At 34.7% G+C, this 12,090-nt stretch overlaps 1 protein-coding gene across 1 annotated transcript; it reads left to right on the plus strand.

Annotated features, from left to right (window-relative positions):
* The first annotated feature begins 10,229 nt into the window (after positions 1 to 10,229).
* Positions 10,230 to 11,291, plus strand: LOC149548376 (defensin-2-like). The gene is made up of 2 exons (XM_089792456.1): positions 10,230 to 10,309; positions 10,908 to 11,291. The coding sequence occupies exons 1-2, from the start codon at positions 10,240 to 10,242 to the stop codon at positions 11,075 to 11,077; spliced, it is 240 nt and encodes a 79-aa protein (XP_089648582.1). The 5' UTR covers positions 10,230 to 10,239; the 3' UTR covers positions 11,078 to 11,291.
* Positions 11,292 to 12,090: the final 799 nt, after the last annotated feature.

Genomic DNA, 12,090 nt, shown 5'->3' on the forward strand with positions numbered 1-12,090 from the left:
CTAGCATCATATAACATGATATCCAAGCATTCCAATGAAAGTATAAATCACAAGATAACATACTTTGAAACCCAAAGTACCAAGTAAAACAATAAGCAATAGTCATATTGGAATAAAGAACCATCTTTGTACACTGGTTCCCAGCAAAGGTGAAGGTAGCTACACCTCCTAACCATGTGGAACCCATAGGTCCACTCCTTTTGTGTTGATGGAGATAATGATCCAACCACAAACACACATAAAAAAAACATCAATGGCTAACACTCATGCTAGACAATATGATGATTGAATCAAGATCATAAACAATGCATAAACTATAGGTCCTGATTAGACACTCAATGGGCTACTATGTAGGGGTTAACATGATAGAGAGGTGCTTGGAATTGACAAGCCCAAGCTCGAATCATGCATTTCAACTCCTCAATAGAGGGCCTTATACACACATTTTCTTATCTCAAGTTTTATTACCACCTAGTATTTTCTTTAGTTATCACTTGATTAAAAATTCCTCTTCCAACCCTTTGGGAAATGATCACCAGGGTGTGAGATAGAAGCCTCGTCCATATGCTACTCTACCGTACCCATGCTCATCTAATGACTAGTGCTTTAGGCATGCATATTCCCAACCTAACCCCAAATGATCATAACTTTTGGGAAGTCCACGAAAGATCAAGCCTCGCAAGTCACCTGACAAGGTACACGTATGTACTCATGTGTGGCACACCACCATCACAAAGATCATAAGGACTCAATGAGAACATAGATCAAAATATCACTCAATTGAAATAGTCTCGGGAGGATGGATGTGACACATATCCCAATGCAACATAAAAGTGCAACAATGGTCTAACTGACATCCAAACAGATAATCTAGGTCCACGACCAACGTCATGCTAAGGAAACTTGAGAAAATAGGGTAGCACACAAAACAAGGTAAAAACCTCAAAAATTGGAAAACTTCAAAATTAAAACCCATTTGGTCTTAGGGCACAAAAGCCTAAAAAATCCAATAAAATATTGGTTCAAACATTGTATGCAAAAATGGCCAGCATAATAGTGTGAAACCCCAAATCTCCATCCCAAAAATAGGGAAAATGTTCATATTTGACCAACTGGGCAGAACTAGCAAACAGAAATGGAGGAAAATGTTAGTTCTTAGCATCCCAAGAAACTGCTACCAGAAACAAAAGTTGAAACAAAGTAGAAAGAAGAAAATAGGAAAGCCCTACATGATAGCCAAAAGGGCTAAAACAAAAAATAACTCGACAAAATAAATATCCTACAGATATTGTCTAAAATGATAGCAAAGCAAGGTCTCCCCAAGCTAGATTGAATGAGTTCATCCTCGCAAAGATCCCATGCCCATAGCTCCCATAACGAACAAAAGACCAATCCTTCATAAAAGGATTTCAGAAAAAGCTCTCCAATTTCTAAATTGCAAAATTGAATAGTGAGGAATTAAATTCCTCTTTCCATACTTATTCATTTTTTGAGTAAATAATTGATTATGACAAATAACCAGTTAAACTAGCTAAACTCTTAATCCACCCAAATGAAAATAGGTTATTCCTAGAAATAAGAATTCATCTATGGCAAAGCTTCTAGAAATTAAATTCAATAAAATATAAAGCCTAAAATCCCAAAATCATAGAAAATCCCTTAACAACTTTCGTGACAATGCGAACCTCTAAATGCATAGACATGCTCACTAGGTCCAATCACATAATGTAGCTGAGTTCGGATTTAATAATCATCAAAAGGTTTAATTAAACAATTAAAATAAGGATACGTTGACCATATAGGGGTGACATTGGTTAAATATGAATGGCTGAATCAATAACTCCATGTGCCACTGCCAAGGATATAATTCTTGCACACTAAAACATATGATCAAGTGCAATTACATATTATATTATAGCTGAAGCAATGAATGCATTAAATAAGTAATTTAACCATTCATTCAGTTATGCTAAAACAATCCATTTACATCACTCACGTTCACACATAGCATAATGAAATAGAATGAAGTAAATATCCATAGCATAAAATCCATCACATAATAGAATCAAAGATATGTCCAAATACCAAATAACTAGATATCATCATAGATCTACTGCCATCTCAAAATGATATCAACATGAAAATATGATAAACTGAACATCATAGCAATATAGCATCTATGATACTAAAATTAAAGTATAACATCTGAACCTTAGGTCATCCCAAAGTACAAATAATAAGAGCATCAAGTATCTCTCAAAACAAAAATAAGCAAGCCACAAACTGCAAACACGAGAGGCACTACATCCATTGAAACAAATAAAATAGGTCCTTAGGGGTCCATATGTTGTCATGAAATGTGTTTAAAGCAGCCATACGTTATCCTATGACACCTTTCGACCTATATAAACAAACAATTACAATATATCCCTATCGATTCTAGGACCCCCGGGGACATATGTTGTAATGAAATATGTCAAAAGGGGTCATAGATTCGACCCATTTAAAAAAATAAAATAGGTCCCTAGCAATCCTAGGACTTGGACATATGTTGTCAAGAAATGCATTGAAAGGGGTCATAGGTTATCCTAAGACCCCTAGAGACATATGTTGTCATGAAATAAGTTAAAGGGGGTCATAAGTTATCATATGACCCCTTTAAACCTATTCAAACAAATAAAATAGGTCCCTAGGGGTCCCAGGGATATATGTTGTCATAAAATATGTTGGAAGGGGTTATAGGTTATCCTACGACCCCTTTTGATCCATTCAAACAAATGAATTAGGTCCCTAGGGGTCCTAGGACCCCTAGCAACATATTTTATCATGAAATGTGTCGAAAGTGATCATAGGTTATCCTATGATCCCTTTCGACCCATTTGAACAAATAAAATAAGTCCCTATGGGACCTAGGCCCCCTAGGACATATATTGTAATGATACATTTTAACAAATGAAATAGGTCCCTAGGGGTCCTAAGACCCTTAAAGACATGTATTATCATGAAATGCATTGAAATGGGTCATAGGTTATCCTATTACCCTTTTCAACCTATTCAAACAAATAAAATAGGTTCCTAAAGGTCTTGGGACCCCTAAGGACATATGTTGTCATGAAATGTGTTGAAAAGGATTATAAGGTGCTCTATGACCCCTTTCAGCTCATTCAAATACATGATATATGCCTAGGAGTCCTAGGACCCTTAAGAACATATATTATCATTTAATGGGTTAAAAGGGGTCATAAGTTACCTTATGACCCCTTTCAACCTATTCAAACACATGATTTATGTCTCTAGCGATCCTAGGAACCCTAGGAACATGTGTTGTCATATAATATGTTGAAAGGGGTCATGGAGTACTCTATGACCCCTTTCCACTAATTTGAACATGTGATATATTTTCCAAGGGGTCTTAGGAACCCTATGAACATATGTTGTCATTTAATAGATAAAAAATGGTTATAGGGAACCGTATGACCCTTTTCGACCAATTCAAACACATGATGTATTTCCATAGGGGTCCTAGGACCCCTAGGGACATACACAATGTGTTGTAATAGGTCAAAAGGGGTCATGGGATACTTTATGACCCATTTTGATCCATTACACAATAACATATCTTCCTAGGGGTCCTAAGACCCCTAGGGACATACATGTTGTTTTCAGATTGAGAGAAAGGGGTTATAAGGCATGTCATGACACATTTTGACCCATTATATGAAAAATATGTTTATAGGGTCCTAAGATCCCTAGGGACATACATGTTGTGTTTTAATAAGTCAAATGGGGTTAAAGGATATCATATGACCCCTTTCGACCCATTACATGACAAAATATGTTCTTGTGGGTCCTAGGAACCCTAGGAACAAACATGTTGTGTTCAAATGGGTTGAAAGGGGTCATATGATAAACTATGACCTATTTCAACCAAATACATGATATGACCCCTAGTGACATATATGTTGTCTTCCAATGGGTAGAAAGGGGTCATAAGGTATCCTATGACCCCTTTGGACCCATTCCATAAAAACATATGTTCCTAGGGTTACCAGGACCCCTAGGGACATACCTCTTATATTCTAATGGGTAGGTATCCTGTGATCCCTTTTGACCTATTACATGAGAACATATGTTCCTAGGGGTTCCTAGGACCCTTATCATCATGTGTGTTGTGTTCTAATGGGTCAAAATTTTATGACCCCTTTCAAGCCATTACACAATAACACATATTCCTAGGGGTCTTAGGAACCCTAGGACCATATGTATTGTATTTTAATGGGTCACAATGGGTCATCAGATACTCTATGACCCCTTTGAGTTCATTACATTACAACATGTGTCTCTAGGGATCACTAGAAACATATGTTGTCATGTAATGGGTTGAAAGGACCCCTAAGAATATATGTTGTCATGTGTTGGGATGCAAGGGGTCTTAGGATATTGTATCCTACCTTTTTGACCCATTGAAACACATTTATGTCTATAAGTATCATAGGACCCCTAGGAACATATTTTATCAGGTAATAGATCGAAAAGGGTCATAGAATACTTTATAACCCCTTTCTACGAGCCATTGAAACACAAGATGTATGTCCTTGGGCATCCTATGACCCCCAAGAACATATGTTGTCTTATAATGGGTCGAAAGGGGTCATAGGGTATCTCATGACTCTTTTGGACTCATTGGAACACAACATGTATGTCCCTAGGGGGACCCCTAGGAACATACATCATCATATAGTTTATTAACTTAGGTTACTAATATATAATATATAATTATAATATATATGATATATAATTATATAATAATATATAATAAGTACTTACTATATATAAAATTAATATATAATAATAATAGTTTAATACTAGGGTGAACCCACAATAATGGGTTCCACTTTAGTGGGACGAACAAAAATGAAAAAAATTGCAAAATGGGAAATTGAGTTTACCATATGTTCGTGCAAACATTTTTTTAAATCATGTTCGCGCGAACATATTTCATATGTTTGCGTGAACATATGCGATAAATATGTTTGCGCAAACATGATAACCTAAACATGTTCGCGTGAACGCCATGTTCGCAGGAACATGCAAAATCACAAAAAATTTAACCTTTTTTTCATATATATATATATATATATATATAGTTCTTTTGACTTCCATAATTGCAGGAGAATGATCTCCTACTGTAAAATAAAACATGTCAAAATGTGCTGCTCGGAGCAAGCTTTCCAACGACTATAATTTTAATACCTAATTTAATCATTAAGACTTTCAAATATGAGTTTAACTCATTATAGGTTCATTACTAATTTAACATCAACCGACTTTGACACCTCGGGAAAATTAGTAAATTAGGTCAAATTTTTTTTGAAAAATATGGAGGAACTGGCTTATTGAGATACCTTTCTATTAAAAAAAAAAATGGTTTATGATAAATTGACTTCAAATTATCTGTGTCAAACGAACGTATGTCTGAATTACAGTTCATGTCACTTCAAAACTTCAAAAACTATACAATATTCAACCAAAATAAATCAAACCAAATGCATCCTTTGGATATTGATGTTACAAATCTAACGTCGAAAGAATTACTTCATTATCATTTCTAGAAAAAAAGTTATGTGTGTCAAATGGACTGTCACTTTTTAAAATATTGAATTTTATTATGTACCACTTTTTAGAGGAGATAAAAAAAATTGACATAAATAATTTTTTTTTTAGATTAAAAAATATGGTTACAAAGTAGGAACAAAGTACTCAAAATCACTAGTTTATGTCATCTTGAAATTATTTATAGTTTTGAAGATATAGTCACTTGAATGTGACGTTTGTTGCAAAAATATTGATTTCAGTGTCAAAATTGGTCAAAAAGTGGAACTCATTATTGTGGGATCACCCACTATATAATAAATTTTAGTAACTATATATAACAAATGGTAATGAAGAGAGTAATTGAGAGGTGAGGGGTGAATCAATTACTACAAAAATAATTTCGTATTCATAAATGTCAAATCAAACTTTTCATTGATAATGTAATAATGTCTAGCTCGGTTATAACTAAGGTATTTCTATCACCCTGTTAGGAACCTGTGTGTTCCTTCTGTTTATTTTGTTAGAGTAGTGTTGTTGGACGCATATGCTTTGTAAGTCGTCCCGTGAGTATATTTTATTATCCCACATGCATAGGTAGTATTACTTTTCTAGATCGTACTCAGTATATAAGAATAGGTTGAGGCCCTTGATGGGCACGGACGAATTTATTGTATTGAGCTTGCTCAAAGGAGGTTACCCCCTCGAAGTGGCCTGCGATCAGTAGATTCATTCTGAGTTCTGCTATCACTTTGTATTCTGTTATTTCGAGCATTCTCACGATATTGCTATAAGGAGGTTCTTCACATCTGGTATCAGAGCACTCTCTTGGGCTCGCTGGGTGGAAATTACATCAAATTTTTTTTCTGTCGTGACCTTCAGGTTCCTCTCACTTCTAATATCTCTTGTTATTGCAATAACTCTTTTCAGTTGTTCTGTCTGTGAGTGAATTTTTCTAAGTCGACTGTTCAAAAAAAAAAAAAAAAAAAAAAAAAAAAAAAAAGAGTAAAAATTTTTCTGTTTTTTAGTCGTAGCTTCCTTGTTTGCTTTCTGTTTCTGCTCATACTTTCGCAGAACGTCTGCAATATCATTTCGCATACTTCCTTCCTTGGCGACCCAACCCCAAATTTTACATATCAAAGCCCTAAATCCCTCATTTATCTAATTTTAGGGTTTGCCCTATCTTTTTCACCTCATCCAATCGCCACCAAACTGAGCCACAAGATTCAATTCCTCATTTTGCTCCCTTATCCCTCTTGGACTGTTCGCCTCATTTCGCCTCCCTACCCTTGAAACCCTCATTTTTCTGTTTCCCTTGTCCCCAGATAGTCTCCCACCACCCGTCGAACACCCATTTCCTATCTGAGTTTTACCCAAATCCAAGTTTGCCGTAACTAAAAAAGTTTTTGTTTCTCATCTTCTACCCATTTCCAAAAAAAAAAAAAAAAAAAAAAAAAAAAAAACCTTGCTTTATGGTTGTTACGCGTACAGGAGCAAAAATCATGGAAGAAGAAATGGCATCCCTCAAAACCAAACTTCAAGATCTGGATGACAAAATTCTGGGTCTTAACTTTCAGCAGTCCGCCATGAGCCGAAACCATTCAGGAGATACTGGGTCCTCTTCTAGCAATTTCCGTGGACCAAAGCTTGATTTTCCACGCTTCGATGGTTCTGATCCGACTGGATGGATCTATAGGGCAGAGCAGTATTTCAGCTTGCATAATACTTTGGATAACCACAAAGTCCCCCTTGCATCTTTTCATTTGGAACATGAAGCTCTTCAATGGTTCCGTTGGTACATCAAGGCTAATGTAGGCCCAACGTGGAGAGAATTGTGTAACTAAGGTATTTCTATCACCCAGTTAATAAAGGGTCAAAAGAGCTCATAGGGTATCCTATGAGCCCTTTCGAACCATTCAATGACAACATATGAACTCCTTGGAGTCCTAGGACCCTTAGGAACATATGTTATCATGGAATGGGTCAAAAGGGGTCATAGCATACCCTATGAACCCTTTCGACTAATTAGAATAAATATAATATGTCCCCGAGGGTCCTCCAATCACTAGGGACATATTTTATTATAGAATGGGTCAAAAGGGGTCATAGGATACCCTATGACCTCTTTCCACCAATTAGAATAAATATAATATCTCCTTAGGGTCCCTTCAACCCCTAGGGACATATGTTATCATAGAACGGGTCAAAAGGGGTCATAGGATATCTTATGACCCATTTCAACCCATTCAATGACAACATTTAAACTCCTAGGGGTCTTAAGACCACTAGGGACATATGTTATCATAGAATGGGTTAAAAGGGGCCATAAGATACACTATGACCCCTTTTAACAAATTAGAATAAATGTAGTATGTCTCTATGGGGTCCTAGGGACATATGCTATCATAAAATAGGTTGAAAGGGGTAATATGATACCCTATGAGCTCTTTCAACCCATACGATGACAACATATGAACTCTTAGAGGTCCTACAATCTTTAGGGACATATGTTATCATGGAATGGGTCATAAGGTATCCTATGACCCCTTTTTGACTCATTCGATGATAACATATGAATTCTCAAGAGTCTTAGGACCCTTAGGGATGTATATGTTATCATAGAATGGGTCAAAAGGGGTCATATAATACCCTATAGTCCCTTTTGACCCATTTGATAGAAAAATATGAACTCCTGACCCCTTGGGACATATGTTATCTTAGAATGGATCAAAAGGTGTCATAGGGTATCCTATGGCCCCTTTCAACCCATTTAATGACAAAATATGAACTTCTATGTATTCCTGGGACAACTATGGACCCATGTTATCATGGAATAGGTCAAAAGGGGTCATAGGATACCTTATGAGCCCTTCCAACCCATTCCATGACAACATATGAACTCTTAGGGGTCTTAGGACCACTAAGAATATTTGATAAATCATAGAATGAGTCAAAAGGAGTCATAGGATATCCTATGACCCCTTTCGACCCATTCAATGACAATATACATGAAATCCTAGGGGACAGTTGAAGGTTTAAATTATTTTTTTATTTTTTATTTTCTGAAGTCAAAGAATACACCATAAAAACTAGTTCTATTTTGAGAAACCAATTTTCCTTGGCCCACTATTTTGTAAACATATTTCAATTTTCAATAAAAATTCAAATGAGTTTGTTTGCATGTTCTAGTGTTTGAATCTATCAAATTCTATATTGTACATCAAATTCCTCGTGTTCTAAAACATTGTTATAGGTGTTGCTAAGGTGCTTGTTTAGTTATTTCATTAGACATGGACAAACATCTGATCAATAACAAGATACATCAAATCATTTCTCAATTGTTCGTTGGTGCAAAAGATTGGAGAAAATAATATGACTCATGAAGTAGTATGTAATGCACCAATATTTCTTTCCATAAGACACTCTATGGGCTTATGATATCTATGGATGTTGTGGATGTGTCAATCTCTTACTTTGTGTATGTATATGTAACATATATTGGAGCTAGCACTAATCACTCTCATCACTCTATGTATATGTGAACTCTCTATTGACGTGAGAATTTATGAAAAGATATATATATGACATGTATGAATAGTCATCCCATGTATATGTGAACATTGTCTATAGAGATGACAATATATGAAAAGTTATATACATATAAGAGTAGTCATCCGATGTATATGTGATCAAGTCATTGTGTCGTTTCCCACGAGGACATACATGGGCATGAAGAGTTGTCAAGACCACGATGATTTAAGAAATACAAAAGATATTTCGTTGAAATTGGTACTTATCTGGCAAACCGTCATTTATTCTGGACCAAAGATATTTACTTGAAATTGATACTTATTTGTGAAACCGACATTTATTCTGGACCAAGGATATGAATTGAATTAAAAAAGTATCAGCAACTAAAGTATGGTTGTTACATCATAGTAAATGATAAATGATAAATGATAACAACAGTACTAAAATAAAAATAATAATATAGCTTGGAGTTCCACACCCAAGACAGTGTGAACAAATTCATCTGTCTAATGTTGACAAACATAATCTAATCCTATTTATAATCCCTATATCACATACAATTCAAAATCTAAGAGCAAACCCACCTACTATTCCACTCATTTCACATAGTAAAAAAAAGATGCCCTCGTTTGCATCATTGCAAAATGTTTCGAGAGTTCTGAAAAAGGCAGAGAGATTCGCTGTATGCAGAAAAGCTGAAATGGGTAAAAGCTATCAAGTACTCATCCAAACAGCAGCGCAGGGAAAAGATAAGCTCAGTCGAAAAGAGAGTCGCATAAACTACTCGTCATCGACGTGGGCCATTCTTACCCACATGCTCATTGTCCTTCTGTCTCCTCAAAGTACTCTCTAAACACAAACAAATTAAAGAAATCAGAGATTCCCCTTGATTTGAACATTGTTTTTATCCCATCCAGTCACCTACTCGCTGTCATTCACTTATTTGTTGTGGGGCTCATCGTACTTTACAATCTCTGTCAAATATCTTGTGATTCACCACACATCGAAAAACTAAATTCTTTTTTTAAAGTCTCCAGAAGACTCCTCGCCATCTCCGTAAGCCAACCTATTTTCCTATATAAATCAAGGAGAAGGGAAGAGAAGACACAAAAAAAAATGAGGATGGCGAGGAAGAGCGTGAGTCTGAGCGTTGTGCTTCTGCTCTGTGTTCTCTTGATAAGTGTTGGTAAGCTCAGTTATTTTTATGCTCAGATGTTTTCTTTTTGTTAGTGAATGTCATTCCCTATCTAACAGTGAAATATCTATTTCATTCACAAACAGCAAGTCAAATCAATATCAGGATTTAGCTGTGTAATTTTTGAGTCAAACTCATTGATTCACACAGAATAAATGGAACACTTAGTACTTAGCATCACCTAGATCCAAGATCCAATGAGTGCTAAGTGTTCTATTTATTCTCATGAAAAACGGATTCATGTGTAATCACTGTTCGTGATATATGGATCAATGAATTTGAATAAAAAACTATCCTGATAACAATATCACTATCTATTTCATATTAATATTTTAGTTCGCATTCAGTAATCTATGATGAAAATGAGAGCCGTAAATTAGATAGATATCAAAAGGAGATAACTGCAGAGATCTGATTTGTATTATGAATCCATGTTTAAATTCATTTATTTCCATGATTATGTAGTTTCTTACTGTTGTGGTATGAATTTTGTTTAACATCAACGTTCGTATACATCTAATCAGTGTAAAGTAGTTGCCCTAATTTCTTATGTGTAGCTAATGAGTAGGTGCAAATGTTATTGTTGCAGAAATGGAGGGAGCAGAGGGACGAACGTGCAAGTCCCAGAGCCACTCATTCAAAGGATATTGTGTGAGCAACAGCAACTGCAAGAATGTTTGCCGAACCGAGAAATTCCCAAATGGAAGCTGTGATTTCCACGTAACCAGTCGAAAATGCTTTTGCTACAAACCTTGTTAAATGCTATTGTCAGCTCTGTGTCCGTCTACTGTGTATTTCTCTGTCGGTCTACTGCGTATTTCTCTGTCAGAATAAATTATGTGGTGTAATCTTGCTTTGACCTGGAGACTTTACATTGATCTGCAAGGTTGTTTCTAGTGTATAAGATTAACCATAAATAGATGTGAAGAAATGTTTTTTCTCTTTTAATCTTTATAAAGTTATTTTACATCAATTATTTGAATCACACTGTAATGTAATGTTTTAAAATTATACCATCTAATTTTCACAACAATGAGTTCTTTTTAGTGTATAAGTTTCACCATTCAATATATTTTTAACTATTATAATCTTTAAAATATTTTTTATATCATTTATTTGAATCTCATTATGTAACATTTTTTATTTTATAAGATTTAGTCTTAATAACAATCTTATAGTTATCCACATAGTTTGTAATTTAGTCTTGATCATCTAAACTTTTCATAAATCCACACATTGGTTTAGGTTGGCTAAACAATGGATCCAAAGGAAGGTCAGCCAAACAATGGATGCAAAGGAAATAGAGTGTGTCCTTCAAAGCATTATGTAGGGCTAAATATTGAGTCATAAAAATTGAGTAGCAAGGTAAATATGTAATGTGAATCTCACATTTCATTGAGTATAAAATAGATTTATTGAGTGACAACAAGCATTCTATAGGCAAGAGAAGTCTAATTAAATATAAAAATGATTTAAAGGGTGATAACATTATTATAAATTGATTTATTTTTTATATCAATTGGTATGTAAAATTGGTTAAACATATATATTTATAATATTTTATTTTATGCTTACAGACTTATGGAGTTGATTTATTTTTTATATCAATTGGTATGTAAAATTGGTTAAACATATATATTTATAATATTTTATTTTATGCTTATAGACTTATGGAGAGAGTCTTAGTAGATATGTTCTAAAATTAATATTAAGAAAAAATCAATGTAAATTTCATTTTGAATCTATTATATCCTATTCTCCTTAAAATATCA

Source organism: Cupressus sempervirens, chromosome 7 (assembly GCF_028749045.1).
Source record: "Cupressus sempervirens isolate cs-2001-9-10 chromosome 7, ASM2874904v1, whole genome shotgun sequence".
Classification (NCBI taxonomy): domain Eukaryota; kingdom Viridiplantae; phylum Streptophyta; class Pinopsida; order Cupressales; family Cupressaceae; genus Cupressus; species Cupressus sempervirens.

Coding starts and splice junctions, on each gene's coding strand:
- LOC149548376 (XM_089792456.1), top strand. CDS start 10,240: ATGAGGATGGCGAGGAAGAGCGTGAGTCTGAGCGTTGTGCTTCTGCTC. Junction 10,310..10,907: donor TGTTCTCTTGATAAGTGTTG/GTAAGCTCAGTT, acceptor TTATTGTTGCAG/AAATGGAGGGAGCAGAGGGA.